This window comes from Squalius cephalus, assembly GCF_949319135.1.
Source record: "Squalius cephalus genome assembly, chromosome: 23".
Taxonomy (NCBI): Eukaryota; Metazoa; Chordata; class Actinopteri; order Cypriniformes; family Leuciscidae; genus Squalius; species Squalius cephalus.
Window position 1 is genome coordinate 9,911,715 of NC_137144.1, and position 27,931 is coordinate 9,939,645.

Genomic DNA, 27,931 nt, shown 5'->3' on the forward strand with positions numbered 1-27,931 from the left:
CTCATATGAAGCTCTGCCGCCTAGAAAAGTAGTCATACTAATAAAAATGACAATTTAGACAATTTTACAGCTCAAATAACACACCTATTGTAAGGAAGAGTTAATATTAGAACTTTAGCAAAAACTAAACTTGACATTTCTTCTTTTCAATCCTTCAGAATGTCTTTTCCTGTATTCCCTGTATGCAGTACAGGATGTAAAAGCTGCTGTCCATAGAGCTTAACCTTCACCAGACAATTCATAAGTTGAATTAGTTTATAGGTGTGACATCTGAGTGTCTTTAAAATAAAAAACAAAACAAGACCTAACTACTGTCCTATTTCAGACTGTCATTTCACTAGTTTATATCACCATCTGGTGGTGGCATCAAAGACGGCTTTTTTTTAGCATTTGTAAAATTACTTGAATAAATATATATTCATATGAATTTGTTTTATTTTAAGACCACATAAAACCACATTACAATGTGAAAAAAGAATTTCCTATATGTTTAAACATATTATTATTTATATTACAAAACCTATATGTTAAAACATTAAATATACTTTCAGTACCCACTTTACATAATCCACTAACAATATAAAGCAAACATTCAAATCGCAGTCTTAAAAGTCAACTTTTATTGTGTTTCACTGTGTCGAAAATTACAGTAACAATGCCAAACAGTTCCTACAGTATATCACACCTTTGCTGCAAACATGAGGTCTATAGTGTGATAAAAATATATATTTGATACATTGCACAACACATCTAGTGACATCTTCCCTTTAAATTGTATTAATTTTTTGCAATCATGTATTTATAGTCAAGAATAATTATTTTTCAATACATCCATAAGCACACTTTCAAAAAAATCTGATGAGGAGCTGATAAATAAATAGCACACGTTTCTGTCATTGAGAAACAACATATATACCGTACTTGTGAATGATATCTCAGTTTCTTCTCACTTGGCTTTGTTAGTGCACACAAGTGCAGAATGGAAAAAAAAAAACACCTTTTTGTGAACATACAGCGAGCTTCATTATGTGGAGTGTGGTTTGAGTGTTGTGAGTCCTACAAATAAGTTATTTTTGAGCATGTGCAAATACAAAAACACAAGTGACAGAAAAATATGTATTGTTGCCCTATATTATTGAAATATTTGGCACGTCTTCCCTGTATATCTTCCCTGTAACCTGTCACAGTGTTACTTCAGAAACAATTCAACTCACAACAAAGTGAATTAGTTGCAAACCTGAGAAATTCATCTGAAAAAAAAAAAAAAAACCTAGTTCAATGTTTGAACACAAGAGCAAAAGTGAAAATCTGAATGTACAGCAGCACAGAAAGGCAACAGCTCTCTGCTGGATCTTCAAGCACATTCACATTCATTCTAGAGATTAAGGCAACTGTGTATGAATACACCCCAGAACAAGCAAAAATATCTCATACAATCTGTGATATAACTCCCCAACCACAATGTATTTCTTGTCATTTACACTCGAAAACAATGCAATTTAACCAAATGCCCAGATAACATGCTCCATCCAATTTAAATTACCATTCTTTGAATTATAATTTAAATTAAAACCAACAATTTCTCTGTACATGCCTAATGAGGATCAGCCCTCTGTTTCAAATATTTTAAAATGATTTCCCTTTTTCAGAGATGAGACAACAAGACAAGATAGATCACTTGTCTTTAGCTTTGTTGTCAAGCTGGAAAAGCTCCAGGATTTCAAGCATCGCCTGTTTAATGTGATTTCCAAAGCGGTGAGAATCCTAAAAATTACAAGGAAAAGTGAAAGAGATGAATATATTACCGTGATTAACCGCATCTAACATAAAAGTTTGTGTTTATATAATATATAGGTGTATGTACACTATGTATATATATATATATATATATATATATATATATATATATATATATATATATATATATATATATATATATATATAATATAAACACAAACTTTTACATATTATATGAAACAAACTTTTATGTTAGATGTGATTAATCGATTTGACAGCACTAATTATATTACAAATTATTAATGATTATATATATATATGATATTATATACTGTATTATTATATTTGAGATAGAATAAAGTAAACTCACAGTCTCTGGGCTAGAGTGTTTGCTGGATATGTGGAAGTTGATGAAGTCTTCTCCAAGAATAATATATGATACACCATAACCATCATCAGCAACCTAAACAAAACACATATTGGTCACATACTGGTAAAAGAAAATAAATGAAAATATGTAATAAACACTTTTTTCTTTATAAACCCTGAAAACATGTTATTAAGTTCCGTAAAATATATGTACCGTTCAAAAGGTTGAAAGTTTTCTTAAAAAATAAATTCATAGTTTTATTCACCAAGGATGCATTAAATTGATCAAAAGTAACAGAAAAGACATTTTCACACAAAAAAAAATGAAGCAGCACAACTTTTTTTTAAGATTGATAATAATGAGAAATGTTTCTTGAGCAGCAAATCAGCATATTAGAATGATTTCTGAAGGATCATGTGACACTGAAGACTGGAGTAATGATGCTGAACATTCAGCTTTGATCACAGAAATAAATACCATTTTAATAGATATTCAAATAGAAAACAGTTATTTTTAATTATAATAATATTTCAGAATATTAATGTTTTTACTGTATCTCGGATCAAATAAATGCAGAAGAGGAATAAATGACATGTATTAAAATGGAAAACAGATATGTTAAATTGTAACATTTCTCAATATTTACTGTACTTTTGATCAAATGAATGCAGCCTTGATGAGCAATCATACCAACCCCAAAGTTTTAAACAGTGATGTATACCAACAGTTGCATCATTTCCAGGTAGGACACAGTGTTAGAAACAAGATGTTGAACTTAGGCACGTCCCGATTTTACCAAGTTAGATGTGTTCCAGGGTCAACATATTTAGCTGATTCTGGAACAACATTCCCGTCCGAAATTTTAGTCCTAACCATATCCTTACCCCTAAATCTAACTCTACCTATAACGTATCCCTAAAATCAGAGGGAAACGACAGCTGAATAACACTGATGTAGAAGCACCTAACCCTGGTTTTAAGCCTAAACTTGACAAACCGTAACCTTGTCCCTCAAATCTGATTGACTGGAATGTTGTTCCAGGATGAACAAATATGTTGATCCAGGAACATGTTCCACTTGATGAAATCAGGTTCTGCTTGAACTTACCGGTCCAAATCCACCTCCGCTGGTGACATATTCGGGATGTCTCTTTAAATCAAACAGCTCGACTTGTTGGAGAGGAGTCTGACTGGTGGACAACCTCCAGGGCTCGGACAACACCTGGAACAAACCCAACCCGTCACAAACTACACAGCTTCCAAAGGGCTATCCAAAAAAATATATACATGAATTAGTAGGGGTGGAACGGTACACAAAAATAGAACGAAAAGTGTAGTATGACCGCTCCTTTAGTTTGAAGTGCTTAATATAAAGTACATCCCATGTTTAAGGGCGTTTTCACACCTGAAAGTCCGCACCAAGGTCCGAACCAAAGTTCATGTTTTGATACATTTTATACATTTGGTAGGTTCTGGTTTGGTTTCACATTGCAATTATGCGAGCGCACTAAAGAACTTTACATGACATAATTGCGTCCTGTCATCATCATCTATGTGGGCTGCTTCTTGACATTGATTGGTTTGTAAACGGACGTGTGTCTGAAGTTAGCGTATTGTCAATTCGGCGGGTAACTTTGACAAGAATAAAAAAAAAAAAAAACTTTGACAAGAATGAATGAACAAACGAACGAACCTTTGTTCAGTTTGATCCGGAACGAGACTACCTCTTTTTGTCGGACCAAATTTCGTCTGTTTGGTCCGGGGGAGGTTTGTAAACGGATGTGCGTCTGATGTCAGCGTGTTGTCAATTCGGCGGATTTTGATTCGGATCAAACTGAAAAGTCCGAAAATCCAAACCAAACAAGGTAGGTGTGAAAGGGCCCTGGACGGTGCACTTATCCGACAGAAGCTCACTCTGTAAACTTTGTTATTTTTATTTTTTATTTTAGATGGGTTCATTTTAGATATAAACGATATTGTCGATATTAAAACAAAAATGAAAATGCTTGGTAAGGATACGTGTACCATTGCACCCCTATGAAATGGCACTTTATTTTGTGTCAGGTCTCAAACCTCTTTGAGGAAAGCTGAATCTTCACCGAGGTACTTGGACACTAAGTAGAGGCAGAAAAGATGGCGGTCGATGCCGTTTCCTGTCATGGCCAGTCTGTACAAATCCTGGTGCTTTTCCGCTGCCACTTTCAGCAGCTTCAACTTCTCTTCTCTCTGAGAAAATAAAAAGACATGTTGGAATTAGCAAACACACTCACTCTGAAACTAGCTAGCCATTTAAATCAACCCCACCGTTGCTTTTTCATTCATCATGGCTCGGACGAAATCGCAGGTCTGGGTGGTGCAGGAGCGCACGGTCTCAGTGCGGCCCTCTCTGAACAGACGTGTCATGGACGCTTCGTACGTCAGGCAGAACTTGCCTTTATCCTGCAGGAGGAAAAATTGAACATATTATACAGAAATCTGATGAGGAATCCACAAAGATCTAAAGAATCTCATGGTGTGTTCACAATTGTAGTTCTCTTGGATCTTTTGGTCCGGACCAAAAACGTAAATGATACAATTCGTCCTGAGAACTCGTGAAGAGCTTATAAAAAGGAGACAAAACAGCGATAGAAATTCCTCGGTCACACACACAAACGAAGATCTGCTGCGAGGAGACGCACTTCCGACGCCTGTACCGAAGTGTGATGGACAACATTACTCCTATGGTGAGAAAAACAGGTATGCTTTGAACATTCACGTCCTTTTTAGGGTCGCATCACGTCCTATTTTTGGTTCGTTTACATGTTTTTGGTCTATGTTGCTTTCATATTTCACTCAAACCGCACCGCAACAGAGTTAGTTTGGAAGTGGACCGAGATCTCATGAAAAGGGTGGTCTCGGTCCGCTTGTTTGGTGCGCATCAGGGTTCGGATGGCAGCGTTCACACTTATTCAAATGAGCTGCACTAACAGAGCAATCGCACCAGAGTTCATTTTAATTAGAGATGCACTGATATGAAAATTTTGCCCAATACCGATAACCGATAATTCTTTATATTTGAAAGCCGATTACCAATATGTTGGCCGATATATAAATCCAAATTTTTACATAATTTTTGAGAGCCTGATTACAAAAGCAATAATTTCATGTAGATTAACTTAACTGTTTCACTTAACTGTGTTTTCCTTTTTTGAAGTGATTCCAATCATATTTTAAGCAATTCAAAACCATCTTGGCGAACAGTGCCAACAGTTCGAAAGGAAATAATCCATTATTTATCAGCTTTAATATATCGGCCAAATTTTCTTGTCGATAACGACAACATTAACATATATCGGCCGATACCGATATGGATGCCGATATATCGTGCATCCCTAGTTTTAATCGAACCCAACCTGGGGTGTTTCCAGTACAAAAACATAATTCACTGCTTCACTACTATAGTACGACGCATTGTTGAAGAAATCAACTAGCTAGTCACGACTGTTTCCCGAAACTGTATTGTCGCCAATTGGTCGTTCAACCACGTTGGTTTATGACGTCACGCACGCGGTGGAGTAATAACTTCTTTTAATTAATCTGTTTGAGATCGAATCAATGCTAGATGTTTTGCTGTAAATTACGGACATGGCATCTGAGGACTATTTCTCATTTTTCTCAGTTACTTTGCTTTATTTCCAGATTCAATCATAGGCTCGTTCTTACGCACTAGAGCTCGTTCTCACATGCGCACTCTTCAAAAGAAGTTTTAAATCTCTTGACAAACTAAAAGATGTAAAAGACATTTGCACTGAATGTCAGCTTGCTTATTTTGCTCAAGATAAGGATTTGAGTCCACATGTCGTGCAAACATGAAACTATGCTTCTAACCACAGGTGGAGAGCTGTCGTTCCAAACACACAACTTTGCAATGCTGTTTGCGAATGTTCGTTGGAACGATGGTTTTGGGAAACACCGACTCTGGGGACGTTGGGGAACTTACGAACATAGTTGGCTAACGATGCTTTTGGGAAACGCACCCCTGCCAAGTGTGAACACACCCTCAGAAAACCTCTCGTACTCTGAAGTGTGCCAGCTGGAGGGCGATCTGAATAAAGCCGTCAGGGCTTGTCTTGCATTTCTTGATCATGCCTTTGCCAAAGTCGCTGAAGGGGAATATGTGCATGTCCACGTCGTCCGCCAGAGCTTGGGCCACTTTCAGAGAGCTGTCGATCACTGTCTGGCACTGTGAAGGAAAGAGGTATTTCTATATTAAACTATGAAGAGCAAGTGGAGCATATCTGAAGTGCACAATAAACATCTTAACTGACCTCTTCTGGGATGTCCCACTGCAGTCTCTGGGGTCCCGGGAGGTTGGGGTGGGGGTTTCCTTTGCAGTGTCCATCCTCACTATAGCCCAGTCGCACTGGATCCGATGACAAGACGTGCTACCACACACATACACGCAAAATATTTATAAGCATTACATTACATGCATTAATGTTCAAAAGTTTGAGTTCAGCAAGATTTTTTGGGGAAAGAAATTCGTTTATTCAGCAGGGATGCATTAAATTGATCAAAAGCAACAGTAAAGACGTTTATAATGTTACAAAAGATTTCTATTTCAAATAAATACTGTTCTTGAGAAATTTCTATTCATCAAATCTAACACTTCATATATCTCAATATTTCAATGAATTGGTTTCTTCACCTCCCACAAATGGCCAACGACGGGCGCATCGGCCCAGGAGTGTTCTGCATTCAATCCCATAGTGCCGTTCTTGAACACAATAAGGTTGAAAGACTTATCGAACCATCTGGAGAAAAAAAACACACACACAATGAAGTGAAATAAAACACTATTATATCTCTTCTGCTGACTAAGCCTGCATTTGTTTGATCAAAAATATAGTTAAGTTGTGAAATATTATTATAATATACAATAAACTTAATATTTCCTTAATATATGTTAAAATGTCATTTATTCCTGTGATCAAAGCTGAATTTTTCAGCATTTTTGTGGATTTTTGATAAATGGAAAGTTAAAGAAAAAAGTATTTATTTAAAAATACAAATCTTTTGTAACATTATAAATGTGTTTACTGTCACTTGATTAGTTAAATCCTTTAAAAACTTTTGAACAGTGTACATTCAATTAAAAAATGAAATGATTTCCTGAAAGAAATATATTATGTTTCAAAATAAGTGATTTTATCAAGAGAGCTCTTAGTCACCTGTCATAACACTTTCCATGGAGCAGAGATTTGCCGTATCTGTCCAGCGACTGGACCGGATTGTCCGGCTCAAAAAGCTGTTCGCTGTCATCCAGAGTAACAAAGAAAGCGGCCTTCTCCACAGCATCCAGAGACTGCTTGTTCTTCCCGCGACTGAAGAACTGTGTGCGGGCTTTGGCCCAGGGAACTCTGGGTAATGGGGAACAAAAGCACAGATATAATCACTTGGCTCATTGCATGTTCTTTAATTAGCTTTGATCACATTTCATTGAACAGAAAGAGAGGAAATACAGTTTCCTGAATGAAAGCTGAGATTTTTAGATTTAGCAGCTGCAGAATGTTCTCCTCCCTTAATTAAAGAACCCATATTATGCCCTTTTACAAAGTCTTGATTTGTTTTTGGGGTCTTCTAGAAATGATTTGAATGTTCAAAAAACACATTATTTTTCACATATTTGACATTGTTGCAGTGTAACCGGTCCTACTCGACCCAGTCTGAGCGGGACTTGAACCAGGGTCTTCGGTGCGCTAACAAGGACGCTAAAGACCGCAACCATTAATGTCAGTTGCTAGCCAGGGGACTGAGGCTTACACACACAACTCTTACTGGCCTACGTCCGTTAGCATCACCTCTCTTCCTCGTCTGTCAGTAATGCTCTGTTTACAGTAGTTCCTGTCTCTATGAAGCCTATTCTAAAGCCAAGTCAAGTCACCTTCATTTATATGGCACTTTTAACAATATAGTGTAACGACTGAGACAAATCAGACACAAGTATTTGTTATAGTTTATCAAATAATATTTAAAACTCACTCTGGGATCTGAAGTCCCATCCCCCCAACAAGGGCAAGAAGGTCTTGGTTACCATGACCACGATCAGATAAGTTGGTTTTATTGCTGTTAGAAATATGGTCACGTGGTCGAGACAGAGACAATGGGGAAGACAGAAACTTTAAAACAGACTTTGCTGCATTCATTTATCGATGAACTGATCTATAAATGAGCATGCATCCCAGAACATTTTGTGAATGACTTACTGTCTTGTGTAATGTCTTTTTATACTTTATTTTGTTGATGCTGTGTATTTTACAATAGAATCAACGGTCACCTATACCATGTTTGGTCTCTATAAATTGGTACTTTGAACGTGAATATGATCGTGTATATGATATGCCGATAGCTGCGCAACATATTAGTATTACAAGAATCTTTCTTAGTTTCTTCATCAGAAACCAATCCAGCTGCACATGCAAATGAGGACGCTTAAAACCAAGATTCATAAATCAACCACAGAGGAATTTTCCCACTTGGAAATTCCACCCTTCTCATTGGTCAAGCAAACCCGGAGAGGTGGGGCCTTTCTCAAGCTTAATTAGAGACAAATTCACAGTGACTCTCTCTCTCTCTCTTCTGGCTCTACTGCTGCCTCTTCGGGGTGATGTCTGTGGGGACCCCCCCACTGGGGCCCATGGGCCCCGGCAGGCTGTGACCACCGCCTGTTATGCTTTCACTCTCCCAAAGGAGTCAGACTATATTTTCTTCAATCCAACTCAGAAGAAAACTGCAACCTTACCATCACTGAATGGGCAACGATCAACTCTTGGCCTTCTCGGTACGTCCAGCGTGGCCTCAGCAGGCCCCAGGGCACCAGGCCTCGACTCACCACAGCCATGTGCTCATTCAGGAGAGAGAGGACTCTCTCCACCACAACAGCATCAAGGACAACCTCAGGAGTTCAACGTCTTCATTCAATGCAGAAGAAGTCCATCGCAACTCCCACCATTTGCTCTGCGTGTCCTCTCCGGCCCAGAGCTGGCAAGCCACGATCTGCACTCCAGCCATGAGAACAGAGTCGAACTAACCATGCAAGTTTATCATATCTTCTTCATCCAGCGGAGAAGAAAACGATTGCAACTTCAACAACTTCAATTTTCAACCACTTCAAGAATTGTGTCCACTGCACAGACCATGCGAGTATCACTTTAATGAGGTGCTCTGAAAATGATAAGCTGATGGTTCTTTTCATAGTTAAATGGATCTTTTCCATAGTTCCATTTCCTGCTTCCAGTTCCATATCACTCACCATTTTACCTATGCATGTTTGTATGTATGTTTGTTTAGTTTGTGATTTAGTTAATAAAACTTGTACACAATATGTATTTGGTTCTGATTCTCTGCTTGCAACAAAGTCTATTTTTCGATCTTGATCTTGTTACATGCTCTAAGCGCTGTACATGCTAAGAAATAATTATTTTTCGGTGGCCATGAAAGATACGCTTTTCTTAGAATAAATGAATAATCAAAAGAATTCGTTGGACGAACTGATTAATTGATTGTAATATTAATTTAGCATCACATTTTATGTGATTTTTTTTGCCATTTCAATTGGATATGCACAAAAATCGGATTTGGACTGACAGAGTGAACGTAGCTTAACACACTACTAACGCAACTCAACCAGGCCCAGCCCCATATGTTTTGGACAGGGATTATTTAAATGAGGAATGTTGTGATGTGTTCGTTCCCAGAAGAAAACTCAAGAGTACAATCAAGGAGTTTCAGGGAGTTCAGAAACTGTGACACTGATATAGAAAATAACTCCCTTTGGAGTGACTATGTAACTTTGCACACCCCTAATGCTCCAACAGCAACATTACACACTAAAGAAAGTTGAAAGTGTAAAAAAGCATAATATGTCCTCTTTAATGCAATCTCATTTTCCAATTTTCCAGGCTGCCAAAAGTTAAAATATTCTAAAAAAAAATAAAAAATAATAATAAATAAATAAAAACGCCACCTGTCGCCCGCTGTCAAAGCGGCCAGCATCTCCTCTCCTGGCTGAGGCTCGGACTTGTCCATCAAGATCCTTTCAATCTGCTGCTCAATCTCTCGAGGCAACAGCAACCGTCCATCGTAAAACATCCACACCTTGTAAAAGCGGCCCTTGTGGAATACGGCGATGTGTTTGCTCTCATTCACATGCTGAAGGACGTCTGATGAAGAACATGGAGGTGTATAAATGTGCATGAAATCAAAGTAACATTATTCTGTGGCTCATTCAACAATTATTTGTGCAACTGAAGTTGTCATATTTAGACTGTATTTGTTATGGGTTACATGATTAATGGTGGTGGTCAGAAAACAATGATGAGAAAAGCAGGTGGAAAAAAAGGCAAAGTACAGAAGAAAGGCCAAACGCTTGTTTTCTACACTGGACACATATACATTAAGACACGTATTACATGATTACTAACCAAATATATAAAAATGAAATATTAATTTGAGTGAAAAAAGATTTATGTAAGAAATCGGCTGCATGTGAAAACAGTCAATTATACAGTTTATGCAAAAAATATTTGGATTAGAATCAATGGAGTAAAACTTTCCATAGAGCTGTGTAATAAAAATATATATTTTATTATATTATACAAAATATATAAAATTATAATTTTAAATTAATATTTTTATGAAGTACAAGTTTGATTATACTTGATTATACTACATAAAAATTATATATTTTTATGTAGTACTATGAAATAATTCATAGTAATAAATTAGTAATACATTATTTAGTATTATTACACTATAAATGCTATATAAACACTATAAATGGACTCTGAATTATAGTTATTAATATATTAATATACTATATATATATATATATATATTAGTTTAGTAATAATTTATTATTAGATTTTAATAGTAATAATTAGCGACTATATTTCATAGATTTTCACATTATACTTTATTATATTATATTATCATTATATTAATTTTCTAAAATGCCATAAGTCAAAGTCATTAGTTGGTACAAACTAGAACTAATTCAACATTTAAAACTACTCACACTCTTGTTTCCCATTTGATTATTATATTACATTAATTTTCTAAATAATACTGTAGATCATAAGTGATCTGATGATAAATGATACTGTAAGTCATAAGATAAAGTATATTAGTTACTAATCTAGAATCAATTCAGCATTTAAAACCACTCACACGCTTGTGTCCCTCTTGAGTTTATGTTAGAAATGAGTGGCAATAAAAATAACAGATATCTTTCACTGGAACCACTGCATGATGGGTGTAAAACATGCTATTTCCTGTTCCTCGTTCATCCTGGTTAAGATTACAGGTTAATCATTAAATCACACAATAGATTATCAAGTTATGAAACAGTTAAGCGCATGTTAAGCACACAAAACAAATTCCCCGCCATCTGCTTCTTAACATCCACTATATAGAGTGTTTAAAGCAAACCCAAATCACAGTGTTGTGAACCAAACCGACTAGCGCATGCATTTAGGCCAACAGCAGTCACTCACTAGCATCTTAAAGCGGATTAATTGTCAAATAAAGGCGCGTGAAGCAGGCTCGAGGGAAGCTCTACCTGCTTCTACACCTGGAGTTCGACTGGTGTTGAACATACGCTCGTACTGGGACGAGCACATGGGGATAGTGTTTAAAACCATGAGCTGTGAAGCAGAAGGGAAGGTCAAACACTAACAGAGGAACAAGGAAGAAACCCAAAATACCACTATGGAAACCTGGAGGGGAAAACAGAGTAATGGAAAACTGGAAACAAAAAGAAAAAAGTGTGAGGAGTGAAGTGAAGGATCATCAGGAGGAATGAATTCAACATGGTGACTTCGCCTCCAGATAACAGCACAGTACTGGCTACAGTCAAATTAATAAGCAAAAGATATAGTCTAATAACAATTTCAAAACAGTGTTGACCGATATATTGTTCAGGCTGATAAAATGTATGATATATGCTATTTTAAGATTATTTGTTAGTGGTCACATGATATGTGTTTTCCAATGGTCCAGGCCAATTTTTACGGTGACTGATTGACAATATATATATATATTTATAAGTTTAAAGATTGCAAAATGAAAAATTAATAAAAATATTTTATACAATAGAATGGCTGTTACCTAACAAGATATTAATTGAATTATTTTCTGTGCCCTCCTCCACTGATATTTGCACACTTGGTAAATATGAGCAAAGACGGCTGTAATAATAAATCTCCATTGTTTTTCCTTTTAATCTTTCATTCAAAAACTTCAGATTCTATGGTCAGATGAAACTAAAAAAAAAAGAGCTTTTTGGCAGCAAACCATGGGCTTTGGTCTCAACTGATTAATCATTAAATTATATGATATCATATAAATTGTCCATCATTGTCCACCCTGCTAGAAATCAGCCAATAAAAAGCCTGTATCAGTGGACCACTGCAAGTGAATACGCAGCACTATTCTAGTGTCTACTGTGCTGTTGTCCTGAGGCTGAGTCTGCATGTTTCTGGAGCTGAGGAAGGAGCGCGGGTGAGCTGTGGGTCGTGTCGGACGAGCCCCTCCTCTTACCTGTCTCAAGCCCGGGAATGCGGGACGAGTTAAACATCCGCTCCCACTGTGCCGAGCACAGCGGCACGCGATTCTCCAGCAAGAATAACTGTGCATGTGGTGTGTGAGTACACATAGCAAACACAGCAACGTCCGGGTGTGAGGAACAAAACAGAAGATCGTTTATGAGGGGGGCTCTTTCACAGTCATGCAGAAAGAGTAGAGAGAGAGAGAGAGAGAGAGAGAGAGAGAGAGAGAGAGAGAGAGAGAGAGAGAGGCATGGTATGACATGACAAACAGCCTTTTTCATCATGGGTCTACTGATTTGGTCATTATACAGTACAAATGAAAACAAAACAAAATCAACAGACACCAACATGCACTAAAACGAATTTGACATGAAGTAGGAGAGACAAAAACATTCTTATAAAACAATATATAGCAACGACTGCAAATGTGATATTGATTTTACTCAACAGTTCAATAAATAAGAAGTTAACATTGTATTATATTTTAGACACAATATTGTCTGCTTTTGTTAAATTTGGCCAATGAAAATATTACTTATAAAGCCAGAGCAGAACTGTTGTGCATTACACACAACACACAGCGTTGTTTCGTTTCTGTGCTTTTTGAATCTGTGTTTTAAGCGAATCAGTCGGGTGAACCAATGATTCAATGGTCCATTCATAAAGAGAGTCATTTACTTCTTCATTGCTGAATGAATCAGCCGTTTGAATGAATGAAATTAATGAATGACTCAATGTTTTACTCATTTAGACATTTACTGCCACCTAGTATATATACAGTGCTATGCATAAGTTTAGACACCCATACTAAAGTTGACTAAAAAGAGGAATAAAAAATCATCTTTTGGAAATTGAACTTAATGCCTTAATTTAAAAAATGAGGAAAAATCCAACCTTTAAGGACACCAATTTTCTTTGTGAATGAATAATGTATCGTAAATAAATAAATGTTCTTCCTTAAAATACAGGGTGCATAAGTTTGGACACCCCTATGTTAAATTCCCATAGAGGCAGGCAGATTTTTATTTTTAAAGGCCAGTTACTTCATGGATCCAGGATACTATGCATCCTGATAAAGTTCCCTTGGCCTCTGGAATTAAAATAGCCCCACATCATCACATAGCCTTCACCATACCTGGAGATTGGCATGGTTTTATTTCAGTTAGCCTAATAGCTGGTTTGATTTGCATTAAGAGATGATCTTATGGAAAGTACCCCATGCCAATCTCTTTTTAGTCAACTTTAGCATGGGTGTCTAAACTTATGCATAGCACTGTATATATATATATATATATATATATTTTTTTTTTTTTTTTTTTTTTTTTTTTTTTTTTTTCATATTAATAAAAAAACCATCATTCCTCACCCTCATGGCCATTGAAGCCTAAACGTTTGTGTAATAAAATCTACGTCGAATCAAATACTTTTTGTAATGTCTTTTTGATGCTTTTCTCATTTAACACAATAATGACCTTAAATGATCTTTTGGGGGTAATTTCTCAGCCAAATTTGATGTGTGATTAATATGTGATTAATTAGATTAATTCATTTTACAATATTACTGTTTTACTGTATTTTTACCAAATAAACGCAGCCTTGGTGAGCATCAGAGACTTCTTTCAAAAAACATAAAAAAAACGTACAAACCCCAAACTTTTGAATGGTAGTGTGTATGTATACTTAATAATATATCATACTGCATGTAGTATAATTCATTCACTGCACTGTCAAATTTAATGATTTAATATATATAATATAAAATGTAATTATCATGTAAAACAAGATATCATGTTTTCACAATATACGGTGACTAATGCCAAGATTTTGGCCACCTCTACTGCATGCTATAGAGCAACATTAGCTTTTACTAAATGTATCTACAAATAAAAGCAATAAACTAACCAACTAGCCCAAGCCTCATCATTTCCTTCTGTGAAGTCAAAGACCTTGTGATCGTTAAAGCTCAATTTACAGAAGAAGTTAATGTTTCATCTGAAGTTCTGAGTAGTGCTTTACCGCAACTAACCCATACATTACCCTGACCTATGAAAAACATTAACAATCCAAGAGAACGTACTTTACTTAAGGGAATACATCACCCCAAAGAGGCACTTTTAAAAAGACCAACTTTTAAACCTGGCCCATTATGACTGCTCAGTAAAACCGGAATAATGTGAATAAGATTTGAGAGTTTTTTTGGCCTGTTTCACACAGAAAGCAATCGTATGACTTCAAAAAGCTTGATAAATACATAAGTCATGAGTCATATTGACTAGTTTCATGGTGTGTGTTTTTTTTTTTTGTTATTTATGGACAATGAGTTGTATGGAAAACAGCGGCTTGGACATTTCAACAAAATATCTGAGTGTTCCAAACTATTGCAAACTATTTCTTTAAATCTAAGATCTATTATGTAGGCACACCAATGAAGTAAAAGAATCGCAGAGTCCACACCACAAATATAACAATAACGGCACAGAGTATACTATATTGTTGGAATTACTTTCAAAACAAATTTTTCTACTGATGAACGATATAAATAATGATAGCCAATCCTGCTTTAAAGAGCTTGAGCATTTAAACTGCCGCGCATGCTTATAATAAACAGAACAATGTTGTGCGTTGGTGTGGACATTATCGTTATAGTCATCTTTATAGTTATCGTTCTTGGTGTGAACGGGGTTTTAAAGTGGATATTCTTCATGCAGACACTTAAAAGTGTGTGGTTTCCTTCGTCAGTGGTAAAACTAAGCCATTATCCTTAAATAGAACGATGGTAAAAAAATTATGTATTGATTTAATGTAAAATAGACAAATATGCTTGTGTTAAAGACTCTTTTGTGGACTCACTGGTTTGATCTGCGCTCTGTCCAGTTTTCTTCTGTACATCATGAGTGCGTGGATGGAATTACCAGCACGGGCAGCTTGGATGGAAGTCGGGATCACATAGAGGAAGTCCTGATAAAGACAGAGAAAGTGACATTCACTCTACTGAGATGTTGCCATTGAACAGTGTTATGAATTACAGATATGAATGTATTACAGGAACAATCTCCCTTGAGCAACCTTGAGTTAAATTAGTTACAATCAACTTTCCAGTCACCATCTCTAAGCCTTAATCGCTACACTACACAAATTGGTGCCGTGACCCGGATGTCAGATTTTAAAACTGTTTGTGCTACAAGCTTTCATGTTAATGGTTTATTTTTGAGTTTCATCATCTTCATTATGTTTTTGACAACTTGACTATTTATTTATTTATAACAAAAAACTAACTATCCATTTCATAACAGCCTTACCATTGCATAGTAGTTGCTGTTGACCATGATTGGTCCTCGACCTCTGAGATAAATATACTCTTCCCACCAGTCGCTGACCTGAGAGGATGACAGTAGAACCAAATCTCAAATAAAGGTACATTAAGGTTCATAATTTAAGAAGCTTCATGCTATTTTGAAAGAAAGATGTACTTGAAATACACTGATGAGCCAGAACATTATGACCAGTCACAGCAGGTGAAGCGAATATCATTGATCATCTCCTAACAAGGCCACATATTAAGGTCTGGGTAGATTAGATGGTAAGCAAACAATCAGTTATTGTAATTAACGTGTTGGATGCAGGAGAAATGGGCAGGAATAAAGATCTGAGTGACTTTGACAATGGGCAAATTATGGCAAGGCGACTGTGTCAGAGTATCTCTGAAACGGCAAGGCTTGTGTGTTGCTCCTGGTCAGCAGTGGTTAGAATTTACCAACAGTGGTCCGAGGAGGCAACAAAGGCTATACCGTCTGGTCCGAGCCAACAGAAGGTCTACTGTCACACAAAATTTTAATGACGGTTATGGGAGGAATGTGTCACAACACTAGATGTTTAGATCTCTAGATCTCAATCCAATTGAGCATCTGTGGGATGTGCTGGACCAGCAAGTTCAATCCACGGAGGCTAAACCTCGCAACCTACAGGACTTGAAGGATCTGCTGCTAACCTCTTAGTGCCAGAAACCACAGGACACCTTCAGGGGTCTCGTAGAGTCCATGCCTCGGCGGGTCGGTGCTGTTTTGGCAGCACGCAGAGGACCAACGGCATATTAGACAGGCCGCCGTATTGTTTTGGCTCATCAGTTTAGGTTCCAAGGCATTTTTATAAACAGATATAATAAGACTGCAATTTTTTTTTAAATGTTCCCCAAATCCCTCAAGAAAAGAGAAACTTTGAATAGTAGGCGCAGTGTGAACTTACATAATTGGATGTCCACAAGGATTTGAGCTTCAAGTACCACTGCAGTTTGGGGCCCAAGTTCTTCTCAAAGTCCTTTGCCAACCCCTCCATACGTTTGTACTGTTCATCGTCCATCAGAGGACGAGCTGACTCGAGATACTGAAAACATTTTTTTATAGGTGTGAAGAAGTGAGGGTACTTTTAAGAAAAAAATTGTTGAAATGGTTGTCACATTTGATCTATTAATGAATACGATCATTTTAGGACACAATGAAAATGCTTGACTTACTCTTCTGACGGTGTCTTTTACAAGAGGCACTGGCAAACGCGGCAGTGAACTCTGGAAGCTGTAGAGCATTGGCTTTTGCCCAGAAAATAACTTCACCAATACCTGAGGTGATAATATTAGGTCACGAGTCAGACATGAGACAAACATGAATACTTTCCAATGATAAAACCAGACATATTCCAGTGATATCAGAAGAGCAATGACACAATGACTTGGAGAACACTTCTAAAGAAATATGCCATTACTGGAACAGTGCTGATTTTATGTTATTAAAACAAATTCATTAAGACTTTGGACTCTAGCTGAATATACATAGGAAAATATTTACAAAGCTGGGTTGAAGTGTTAAACAAACAGTACATATGGACAGAGTCATATGGACTACAGAAATGGCTATTTCTTTTAGGTAAATTATTCTTTTAAGTGAAATTCTCCATCAGGGCCACACTCACCAGCCAAATCTTTGTTTTCAGGGATAAAGATCCATGGCGACTGAACATCCAGCCATGCCAGGACAGCAAGCACTTAAGGATGTTCCTCATAACGAAAGTCACAGTAATCCACAATCCTGTCCCAACCAGCACACCACCAACAATACGCTGCCCTTCTTCTGTTACATACTTACTGCAGGCAAACACAGCCATTAGGTGTGAAATGATCAGCAATGCCCTGTAATTCTATGGTAAAAATTACCATAGTTTCCACCAAAATACTGTAGTTGCTGAAAAATGCTGTAGTAGTTTGGTTTTGCTTCCAGTACACTACTGTAAAATCATAATAAATACTGGATGTCATTTACAGTTGATTTATTTGATTAAAATAATACTTTAATATGAATTTCAGAGACATGGGATTGTTTGTTTTGTGACTGCTCATAAAGTAAGCGGGAAGACTGTGTGTGATATAGTAATAAAAACTGTTCAGGGAGTTACTTGTATAACATTGTAATCTGTTTTGAAGATAATAGATAAAAAAAAAACTACAAATAGAAACCTTTGATGCTTGAACTTTCTGCTCTCCTGCTCTCAAGGTCATTAGTGCATTTTACTGCACATTACAGGCATCATGGTCTATGGACCTTTCATGCTTTACAAAATGTTACCATTGTAACCACAGTATCTCCCAAAACAAAACAAAACAAAACAAAACAAAACAATAAAACACAACAAAAAAGTACTACAAAACAAGCAATCAAATGTTTACAAATGACAGATACAGTTGTAATCAATATTATTCAACCAAAATCAGGTTTATTGGCAAAATTGACAGACTTTTAGCTGTTTGCAGTGAACAAATCAAACAAAAAATAATTGAAGTAGCTCAACACAACAAATGTTTCAAGTGGTTTCCCCCAAATTCAACTGAAAATTCAACTTTTAATGACTTCTGCAGTCTCAAAATTATACACCCCCCTGAATAGAATCCCTCACAACAGCACAAATCTGCAGAACAGGCGTCGTCTCAAGCACACCTGATGCAACTAATCAAGGGCTTCATTAGCTGCACCAGGTGTGCATGACCTAGAACACATGAAAAATCTGAACTAGCTCGGTTTGTTGAGAGTCACGATGAGGAATGGGCTAAGATTCTCAGAAACGCTGCCAGAAGCTGGTGTCTGGTTATACATCTCATTTGCAGCAGGTCATAACAGCAAAAGGATGTTCTACTAAGTACTAAAGATGCTTGCCATGAAGGGGTTGAATAATTTTGAGACAGCAGAAGTCATTAAAAGTTGAATTTTCAGTTGAATTTGGGGAAACCACTTAAAGCATTTGTTGTGGTGAGCTATTTCAATTGTTCATTTGCTTGATTTGTTCATTGTAAATAGGGTTGGGAACCGAAAATCGGTTCTTATCCAGAACCGTTAGTGTTTTGAAAAAATACTTCATTTATAAAGCTTGCGTAAGCACAAAACGGGGCTGAAAACATGCGTACGCCAGTTCCTGCGCAAAAGGTGGGATTTATAAAGAAAAACTTGAAGGGAAAATTTGCGCACCTGCACGCAAACTCTGACCCATGCGTACGAACGTTTTGGAGATGGAGCACTTTGGCGACACCGATGGTGAGCTGGAGTTAAATGTATTTTTGTATTTGTATGTATTTTAACCACAGAGATAATTGCTTATCATGATAATACCAGATTGTCTGAGAAAATAGCCCAAGACCTATCTGTTTCCATTAAAAATATAAATCAATTAAAAATACAATTCGGCAAGTGGAAAAGATTGAGAAAAACGTTCTCTGAAATGTATTTTACACTATTTGATTTATGTAGGCTATTCAAAAACAAGGCAAGGATAGACAACTACTTGATTTGTATTAATGTAATGTTTCTTGTACCGTTTATATCATTTGCATATGATTATTCATCCACGTGATAACGTTTAAGTTATCACGTGGATGAATAATCATATGCAAATGATATGTAGATGAGGATCTGCATAGTAAAACTAGGCGTTGTAAGCTCCATATATGGTTATTTCGGGTGGAGACGCATGTACGCACAATCTTCCGCTGACTGGGATTTATAATGTGAATTCTGCGCAGGTTCTGGCGTACGCACGGTTTTATAAGTCTGAATATTTTTTTGCGTACGCCATTTTTGGCTTTCGGGCGCACGTACACTTTTAGTAAGGTTCCTACGCACATTTTTATAAATGAGGCCCCTGGTGCGATGTGTGGGCGAAGTGCTAGGAGCTTAAAGGACAAGTTCGGTATTTTACACTTAAAGCCCTGTTTACAGATCGTTTCTGATGAAATAGAACAGTTAAGATTAAAATGTGGACACATGCTGCTGTCCCGAGAATTTTAGGTTTATTTCGATTTCCCCCCCACCTACACAATGGCAGCCTATGGGCACTGGAACAATCCTTCATAAAACGCATTAAACTTTCGTTTACAAAGACGTGAAACTCACCGAGTGGTCAGGGGTGTCCACTGATATGCTCACAAAAAAATCACTGCAAAAGATGCTTTCCAACAGGTGTTTTACCATTCGTTGTAAAACTGTGGACCTATTTTTCCAAAAGTCTCACACCTGTAGATTCTTCCGTTGAGAGCTTGAATAATAAACACTCCAGCCCAGTTGGTGGCGATAATGCACCTTTGCCAATTACAAGCAAACCACTGGAATTTAATTGAATACACAGAAGAAGCAGAAGAAGAAGCGGCGGAGTAATACCGTACCGCACACAGCCCATCCAATTCAAGTCAATGGAGTTGGACAAAAACTACGATAAAACCTGTTGGAAAGCATCTTTTGCAGCGATTTTTGTGTGAGCATATCAGTGGACACCCCTGACCACTCGGTGAGTTTCACGTCTTTGTAATCGAAAGTTTAATGCGTTTTAGGAAGGAGTGTTCCAGTGCCCATAGGCTGCCATTGTGTAGGTGGGGGGGAGAAGCGAAATAAACCTAAAATTCTCGGGACAGCAGCATGTGTCCACATTTTTATCTCAACCATTCTATTTCATCAGAAACGATCTGTAAACAGGGCTTTAAGTGTAAAATACCGAACTTGTCCTTTAAATCCTTTAATAGCGACGTCTCACCTCATGAATATTAAAATAGTAATGAATGCACTGGCCCTCGCGCTAAATATATACGTTTTGCGTCAGATATCAACGCAGAGAGAGAGAGAGATTATGTTTACATAATAAAATATTATGTTTCACCTGTCTGGATCTTACATGTGTGTTCAAGCATATTCTACCCCTTCTGAGAGGGTATTCTCCACTGCTGGAGATACAATAAGCTATAGGAGAGGTCCCAAATGATCCTAGAGAATGCAGAAATGTTTATTTTCCTTCATAAACCTGATTTGCAATGAGGTTGAATAATTTTGATTACAACTGTATACTTTCTCCCAATAACAAATTCCAAATACGTTGTTAATAACTACAGAATAACAGATGACAGTTTATCAGTGGGTTACCTGATTGGTAGGTGTGTCGATAGTTTAGTGAATATCCCAAGGGAGGGGTCTATTTTGGCATATTTGGTGGTGGACACATAACCCACCAGAACAACCAGGAGCCCTGAAGGACTTCCTGGATAGACCCCAGTCATGACACCATTCTACAGAAACACAGAATAATGTAATATTACAAATGTATAATATAATATAATATAATATAATATAATATAATATAATATAATATAATATAATATAATATAATATAATATAATATAATATAATATATAGGTCAAAACACAATACTAGTCTCAGCTTACATGGACAATTATCATATCATATACAGTATATCACAGTTCTAATACTACTTTTAAAGGGATAGTTCACTTTGAAATTAAATTTTGGTATGTTTTAGCTTACCTGAAGGGCATCCAAGATGTAGGTGTCTTTTTTTCCGCAGTAGTTTCAATTTTGATATTTTTAGGTCAAACCGTTCTTGTCTGACAGTCATATCATCCAGGTCTATGGTCACGGTCTCAAAGAGCATGCACAGAGTCCAAATTAAAACAATTCCCCATCGTCCAAATTAAACAATTCCCCATCGTAAGTACACATTGATGGCCTAAGACACGAAACGAGTGGTTTGTGTGAGAAAACGAACAGTATTTATATCGTTTTTACCTCTTATAACACAACCACGTCCAAGTAATCTGAGGGCGCGGGCGCTTCCTGCTGTGTGTCGTGTACGCAGACTGGTGCATAGATATATATACACTAGATGTCGCATTAAAGACATTCGTTCCAATGAACTGCCGTAGCCAAGGCGACATCTAGTGTATATATCTATGCACCAGTCTGCGTACACGACACGTGGACTCTGTGCATGCTCTTTGAGACCGTGACCATAGACCTGCATGATATGACTGTCAGACAAGAACGGTTTGACCTAAAAATATCAAAATTGAAACTACTGCGGAAAAAAGACACCTACATCTTGGATGCCCTTCAGGTAAGTTAAAACATACCAAAATTTAATTTCAAAGTGAACTATCCCTTTAAAAAACACAAACTATCTTCAAATAATCAATTCAACTTTGTGACATTCCGAGGCGAGTGCTGATTAGATAGCACTATTCATGTACATTAACTACTTAATCAATTCCAAAAGAAAGTCAGCTGTGAGGTCACCTTGAACCTGATGAACCTCTTCTTCCAGGAGTGAAGGCCTGACAGGTAGACCTGGCGCAAGGCCTCGTGGCACAGATGCAAGTCGATGCCATCAGGAGTGACGGTGAACTGGAAGGCCACCGCCTGATGCGCTTCTGCCATGCTGACTGCACACTGTCACTGCCTCGCTGAGTCAAAGAGCCTTTATAGACAAGAGACATGAATAAAGTTTTATTGGAGAGATTAGCTAAATGACTCACAATTCAGAAGAATGTACTGAAACTTTATAAATCATTATTATTAATGTGAAAAAAACAACTGCTCCATGGAACAATGATGGTATCAGATGGTAATATCAAAGACTTTAGATATACAAAGATGGTGCAGTCATATTACTATGAATGGGAGAACCTACAACACACAATATGGCGGAATAAGCCCCGCCTCCTACATAAAAGAGTCATTGTGCCAGTTTTTAATCGTGATTTAGAAACGAAATTTGTTGACAGTTGTTGTCAGACTTCATTGGTGATTTCAAATATGAAATTAAATAGTAAGCTTGGTGAACAGCTTTGATGTTTCCCCATTCAAAGAGATGTAAAATGCAGAGTAAAATGACTACCCTCAAATGGACTTTGGTAATAAATGTAAAAATTGCTTCTATAGTGCATTTTTTAAATCTAATACAAACATTGTATTACAAATTATATCAGAGTTTTTCACAAATTGAGTAGAATTGAAAAATTATAATTATTATAGAAGGGATATGAACAAACATTGTAACATTATGTAGCATAAAACCACCTAATGTGAATTTCATAATATGTTGCTGTAATAAAACATTAGTTGTAATCTAATCACATTTGTATTGCTGTTCAGTGTGACCTCAAGCATTTAACTGCAAGACATCGGATTACACAATGTGCTTTGTTCATGAGTCATGACCTCTGCAACTCTTTCACAAGTGTTTGTATTGTAAACATCACTCTGATGTAAATAAAGATGCAGGGATGTTTGAAAGGTCAAAATGACGTCTGACTTTTTGGAGAAATCATCATAAAATGAAAGTTTAATGGGGTCATGAATTGATAAATAAAATGTTCCTTGATCTTTTGGGTAAGAGGTCTTTGTACCATTAAAACATCCTGCAAGTTTCATAGCTTAAAATGTCCTCCTCATTATAAACAAAGTATTTAATTAATCAAGCTCCGAAAACAGCTCGTTTTGATATTGGGTGCAAATATGCAAATCACAAGACATTGATGAAAAGTTACATCATCACACCATAGGCCCCACCCACTGCCATTCAGTCACTAAAAGGGATAGTTCACCCAAAAATGATCTCATAATTGACTAACCCTCAAGCCATTCTGTGTGTATATGACTTTATTCTTTCAGCCAAACACAATCGGAGTTACATTAAAAAATATCCTGGCTCTTCCCAGCTTTATAATGGGAGTGAATGGAGTTTTTGAAGCCCAAAAAAGCACATCCATCCATCATAAAAGTAATCCATGCGTCGGGTCAGAGGTCACTCACCCGCCTGAACTAGACCCGTGTACGACCGTTACCGGAAGCAAGTGATTATAGTTTATAAAGTTATAAATATGTAGATTTTTCTTACAAAAACGCGTCGCTTCGCTTCAGAAGGCTTTTGATTAAAATAATGTTTTATTTTTTGGGAACATCTATGGTGACAATCATACCTGGCAAAACAGGTTGAATTGGATTGGAACGATTGGAACACTGTTAATGACCCTTTTTTTGGGTTGTTTTCTTTTTGTATTCGTAGACAGTTCCAATACACTGATATATTTCATCTAAATTTCCAATTAAATTGTCGTGATGAATGGAGGCACAGAAATTCTGATAAGATAGACTTCACTTGGAGTAGCCTAATAAAGATCTAGAACTGACTTTTGGTTAACGTCTGAGGAACTTGGAAATAAAATTCAGGAGATTAACATTGTGCCTTCTGTCTTCAGTGACCATACAATGATCCATAACAGTCTTGAAGATACAAGAACTCAAGGATTCAATTTCAACTACTGGAAATTAGACAATTCACTTCTTGTATACAATGTAAGAATAATGTTAAAAGTATGATGAGGATATGTTACAATAATGCTACAATATAACATTGTAGCTTATATGAAACAAATTGGGAAAGTATGCAATATGAAACTAGAAAATTTGCAATCTCAAGAATGAAATAGCCAAAGCCAACAGAAACAGAGAAAATTATATACATTTTAATTATACCCAATTCATTAATATAATTCTAAAGAAATTCAACATGGCTATGAAAAGAAGCTAAAACATATTTTAAAGTCTTAAATCTATTCTTTGAATAATTTGTATTCTTTGAAATTCTTTGTACTAATTTATAGACATTTATAGAATTTCTTGCTGCTTTCTCAATTCAATTCAAATATACTATTTGTTTATCATAATATTTGATTTGATGTAATTGATATGTTATTGACCTTGTATGTTCATTGTATTGCTAGGGCCCTATAATTTCCGCGATCACGGAATCGCGGACGGAATCGCGGAATTGGCAAATTAACGCGGAATCTAGTGTCAACGCAGAATTTCGCGGAATTTTACATATTTGGAATAAAATTCTGTTTTTGTGTGGGAGAAAAACGTATGTCTGAGGAAAATCGCATATAAAGATCGAGCGGAGAGAGCCAGTCGCGCGCGCGTCTTCAAACTGTCTCTCACTCCCTCGCGCTTGTTAATCTAAATCAATTGACACAATGGTAAAAGATCGGAAGAACGAAGTTTCACGTGGAGCATTCGGATATTTTTTTCCTGAATTAGGCTACCGCTGGGTGTGAATTGTGCAAAAAAAAAAATACCTTTTTTACCTTGCCGCCTTCTCTGAAAAGCGTTCTGCCCATTCAGCTGACATAAAAACACTTTCAATAAACTAAACAAAACCTATCCAATGATGAAATGTTTTCTGTGTTGACAAATCTTGTGCGATGTCCTATCTGCCGGGATAATCACACAACGCGTACAAGTCTGCTAATGATACGTCCGATTCGCGAACTAATGACTCCTTTGAACCGATTCACTTTAATGAATGGTTAAAACAACTGATCTGTCCAACACTGAATCGGTTCGGTGTATAACAAAATCGTACAATAAGGTTCCATTTATTAAACTCTAGTTAACTAGATCAGTTAACATTAACTATTAATAAACTGCACTTCTACAGCATTTATTAATCTTTATTAATGTTAATTTCACCATTTAGTAGCCTACATTATTTAAATGAAAAGTTGTATTTGTTAACATTAGTTAGCTTAATGCACTGTGTGGAGTAACATACAAATACAGGGTTAGGGTTAACTAAGATTAACAAAGATTAATAAATACAGTAACAAATGTATTGCTCGTGGTTCATGTTAGTTAGCCTAATACATTCACTAATGTAAACAAACCAAACCACATTTAACACCTCTTAAAATGAGAATTTTGTTTGTTACCTCAATAAATTTAGGGTCATTCCTATTTTATTTGTGTACATTTTAATCATTAACATTAAAAACACTTTTTTTACGACTAAAATAACAGTAAAGGGTAAAAAAAAACTGAATCCCCAAAAATTAAAACAGAAAAAACGGAATTTGCAAAAATTAAAACGGAAAAAACGGAATTTGGGAAAAAATAAAACGGAATTTGGGAAAAAATAAAACGGATTTTATAGGGCCCTATATTGCCCTTGTATGTTCACCAGTAACGATGGCTTAAAGGTATAGTGGAGGATTTTTTACTTCCGGGTGGATCACCTATACTATTGGTCCTCCTAATTGTCAATCATTCTGGTGAATCAATCAAACTTGTTCAAAAAGTGGAGAGGGCGGGTCTTATCTAAAATTCGGAAAGATCCTCCACTATACCTTTAACCAATTATGTGAATTTGGGACGGGTCTATCTGTTTGTCCAATCAATGGCAGACAGGACTGTTTGAATATTGAATAAAGCAAATATGAATATATATCAAAATGCATGAATCAAAAGTTCCATGACATATAATGCACAGTAGCCTAACTAATAAACTGTTCAGCAATGCTATTATGTGTAGTGTAATGTACATATTAATATAATCGTAAAAATAAAACAATATTATAAATTATATATTACAGTGTTAAAGCACAAATACACAGACTTCCTTGTTCAATCACCACATAAAAAAGTCTATACGTTATCAAAGGGACATAAATGCAATATTATTTTCATAAGGTCATTGTTAATTGTTTATAACAGTGATACTATCATCATATAACGCGAATCTAATAAAGAATACCATGAAGGTCATATTTTGTCAAGAAGGTGCTATGTTATGTATTAGCAAGTCATACCTCAGTCCCCCAGCAGCGGTGAATCACGTGATGCAATGGTGCAGATGGAAACTAGGGGAAAGGTCACGCGCGCGGGACCGCCATTATGGGTCACAGACACAGTGATTTAATAAGTTTGCATTATATATTCTGCCTCAACGGGTACCGACTTACTTTATAGTACAACAGAAAGAGGATCTATCGGCTATTTAAATAGTTGTATATCTATTTGCATAGTTCCTGCTCTATGATCGAACTATTCTATTAAAGGGACACTTCACTAAAATATGAAAATGCAACTAACGTTAATCTTATTTCAAACCCATATGACTGTGTATCTTCCGTGGGACACAAAATTAAATATTAGGCAGTGTTTAGGGACTTTCCTTCCCTTCCATAGCATCTATTTTGCTTACAATGGAAGTAAATGGTGACTGCTGTCATGTATCTCCTTTTGGGAACACATGCTATATGAGGGTGAGTAAATAATCATAGTATTTTAAATTTTGAATGAACTGTTCCTTACTTATAGTAATAACATGGGCAATGTGTTATTAATATATCTAGCCTACATTAAAATGTAAATAAACATTTGCATAAATTAGGCTGCATTTCACACACTTCACATTAGTAAACTTATTTGTCCCAAATCGAAACTATGAAGCAAGAGGAGCTATCGGCATCACGTTGACAAGTCCCGCTGATTACATTGCAATCAACAACAACAACAACAACAACACAATCTAACGAATTCCAATGCAACTCGCTTTGGCGAGATGCCCTCACACACCCGGCAATCCACTGACCTCGTCGTGCAACACACACACACCAGGTGCTCTTGGGTGTCAGAATGTCAACAATACACATGCATAAACAAACAAAAACTAATCGCACACCATGCTTTATTCAAAGAAAACGGTGTTGTTGTCTGGTATCACCTTGCGTTTCTCAGTAGCACGCAAGTGTCATCATGCCGTAGAGGACAGGAATACACCAGGCTGTGCGCGGACCCGTGCACTTTCACCCACTTACTCCACATTCAATCTCTTGCTGCAGCTTGAATAGGCTATATAGAGTTGATGTATTCTGGATTCTTACCTCTACGTCCTTTCCTGAAATATGGACGATGTGGATTACTGTTTCGCTGTAGGAGACGTGCCGGTTTGCCGCCGCCTGCTTTTAGTGAAAGATATGAATGAATGAATGTAACAAGGGTAATTTAGCAAACCCGCCCCCCCCCCCCCCCCCCCCCCCCCACGTGACGTCACGCTGTGCAGAGAGCGGCGCGCGCGGCTAG

At 36.7% G+C, this 27,931-nt stretch overlaps 1 protein-coding gene across 7 annotated transcripts; it reads right to left on the bottom strand.

Annotated features, from left to right (window-relative positions):
- Window positions 1–600: 600 nt before the first annotated feature.
- Window positions 601–27,902, bottom strand: cpt1ab (carnitine palmitoyltransferase 1Ab (liver)). Of its 7 annotated transcripts, XM_079859948.1 has the most exons (20): window positions 27,441–27,584; window positions 26,656–26,706; window positions 22,304–22,484; window positions 21,137–21,279; window positions 17,655–17,826; window positions 17,203–17,304; window positions 16,935–17,072; window positions 15,992–16,069; window positions 15,543–15,650; window positions 11,705–11,789; window positions 10,112–10,307; window positions 7,317–7,505; window positions 6,794–6,899; window positions 6,414–6,530; window positions 6,164–6,328; window positions 4,411–4,545; window positions 4,180–4,332; window positions 3,215–3,328; window positions 2,108–2,200; window positions 601–1,764 (listed from the first exon to the last, which is right to left on the bottom strand). In XM_079859948.1, exons 3-20 carry the CDS (start codon window positions 22,442–22,444, stop codon window positions 1,675–1,677), a joined length of 2,325 nt encoding a protein of 774 aa, XP_079716074.1. In that variant the 5' UTR covers window positions 22,445–22,484; window positions 26,656–26,706; window positions 27,441–27,584; the 3' UTR covers window positions 601–1,674. The 7 variants fall into 7 exon arrangements, with proteins under 7 accessions (XP_079716074.1, XP_079716072.1, XP_079716069.1 ...); XM_079859946.1 differs by lacking the exons at window positions 26,656–26,706; window positions 27,441–27,584 and adding an exon at window positions 27,733–27,902; XM_079859943.1 differs by lacking the exons at window positions 11,705–11,789; window positions 26,656–26,706; window positions 27,441–27,584 and adding exons at window positions 12,685–12,772; window positions 27,733–27,880.
- Window positions 27,903–27,931: the final 29 nt, after the last annotated feature.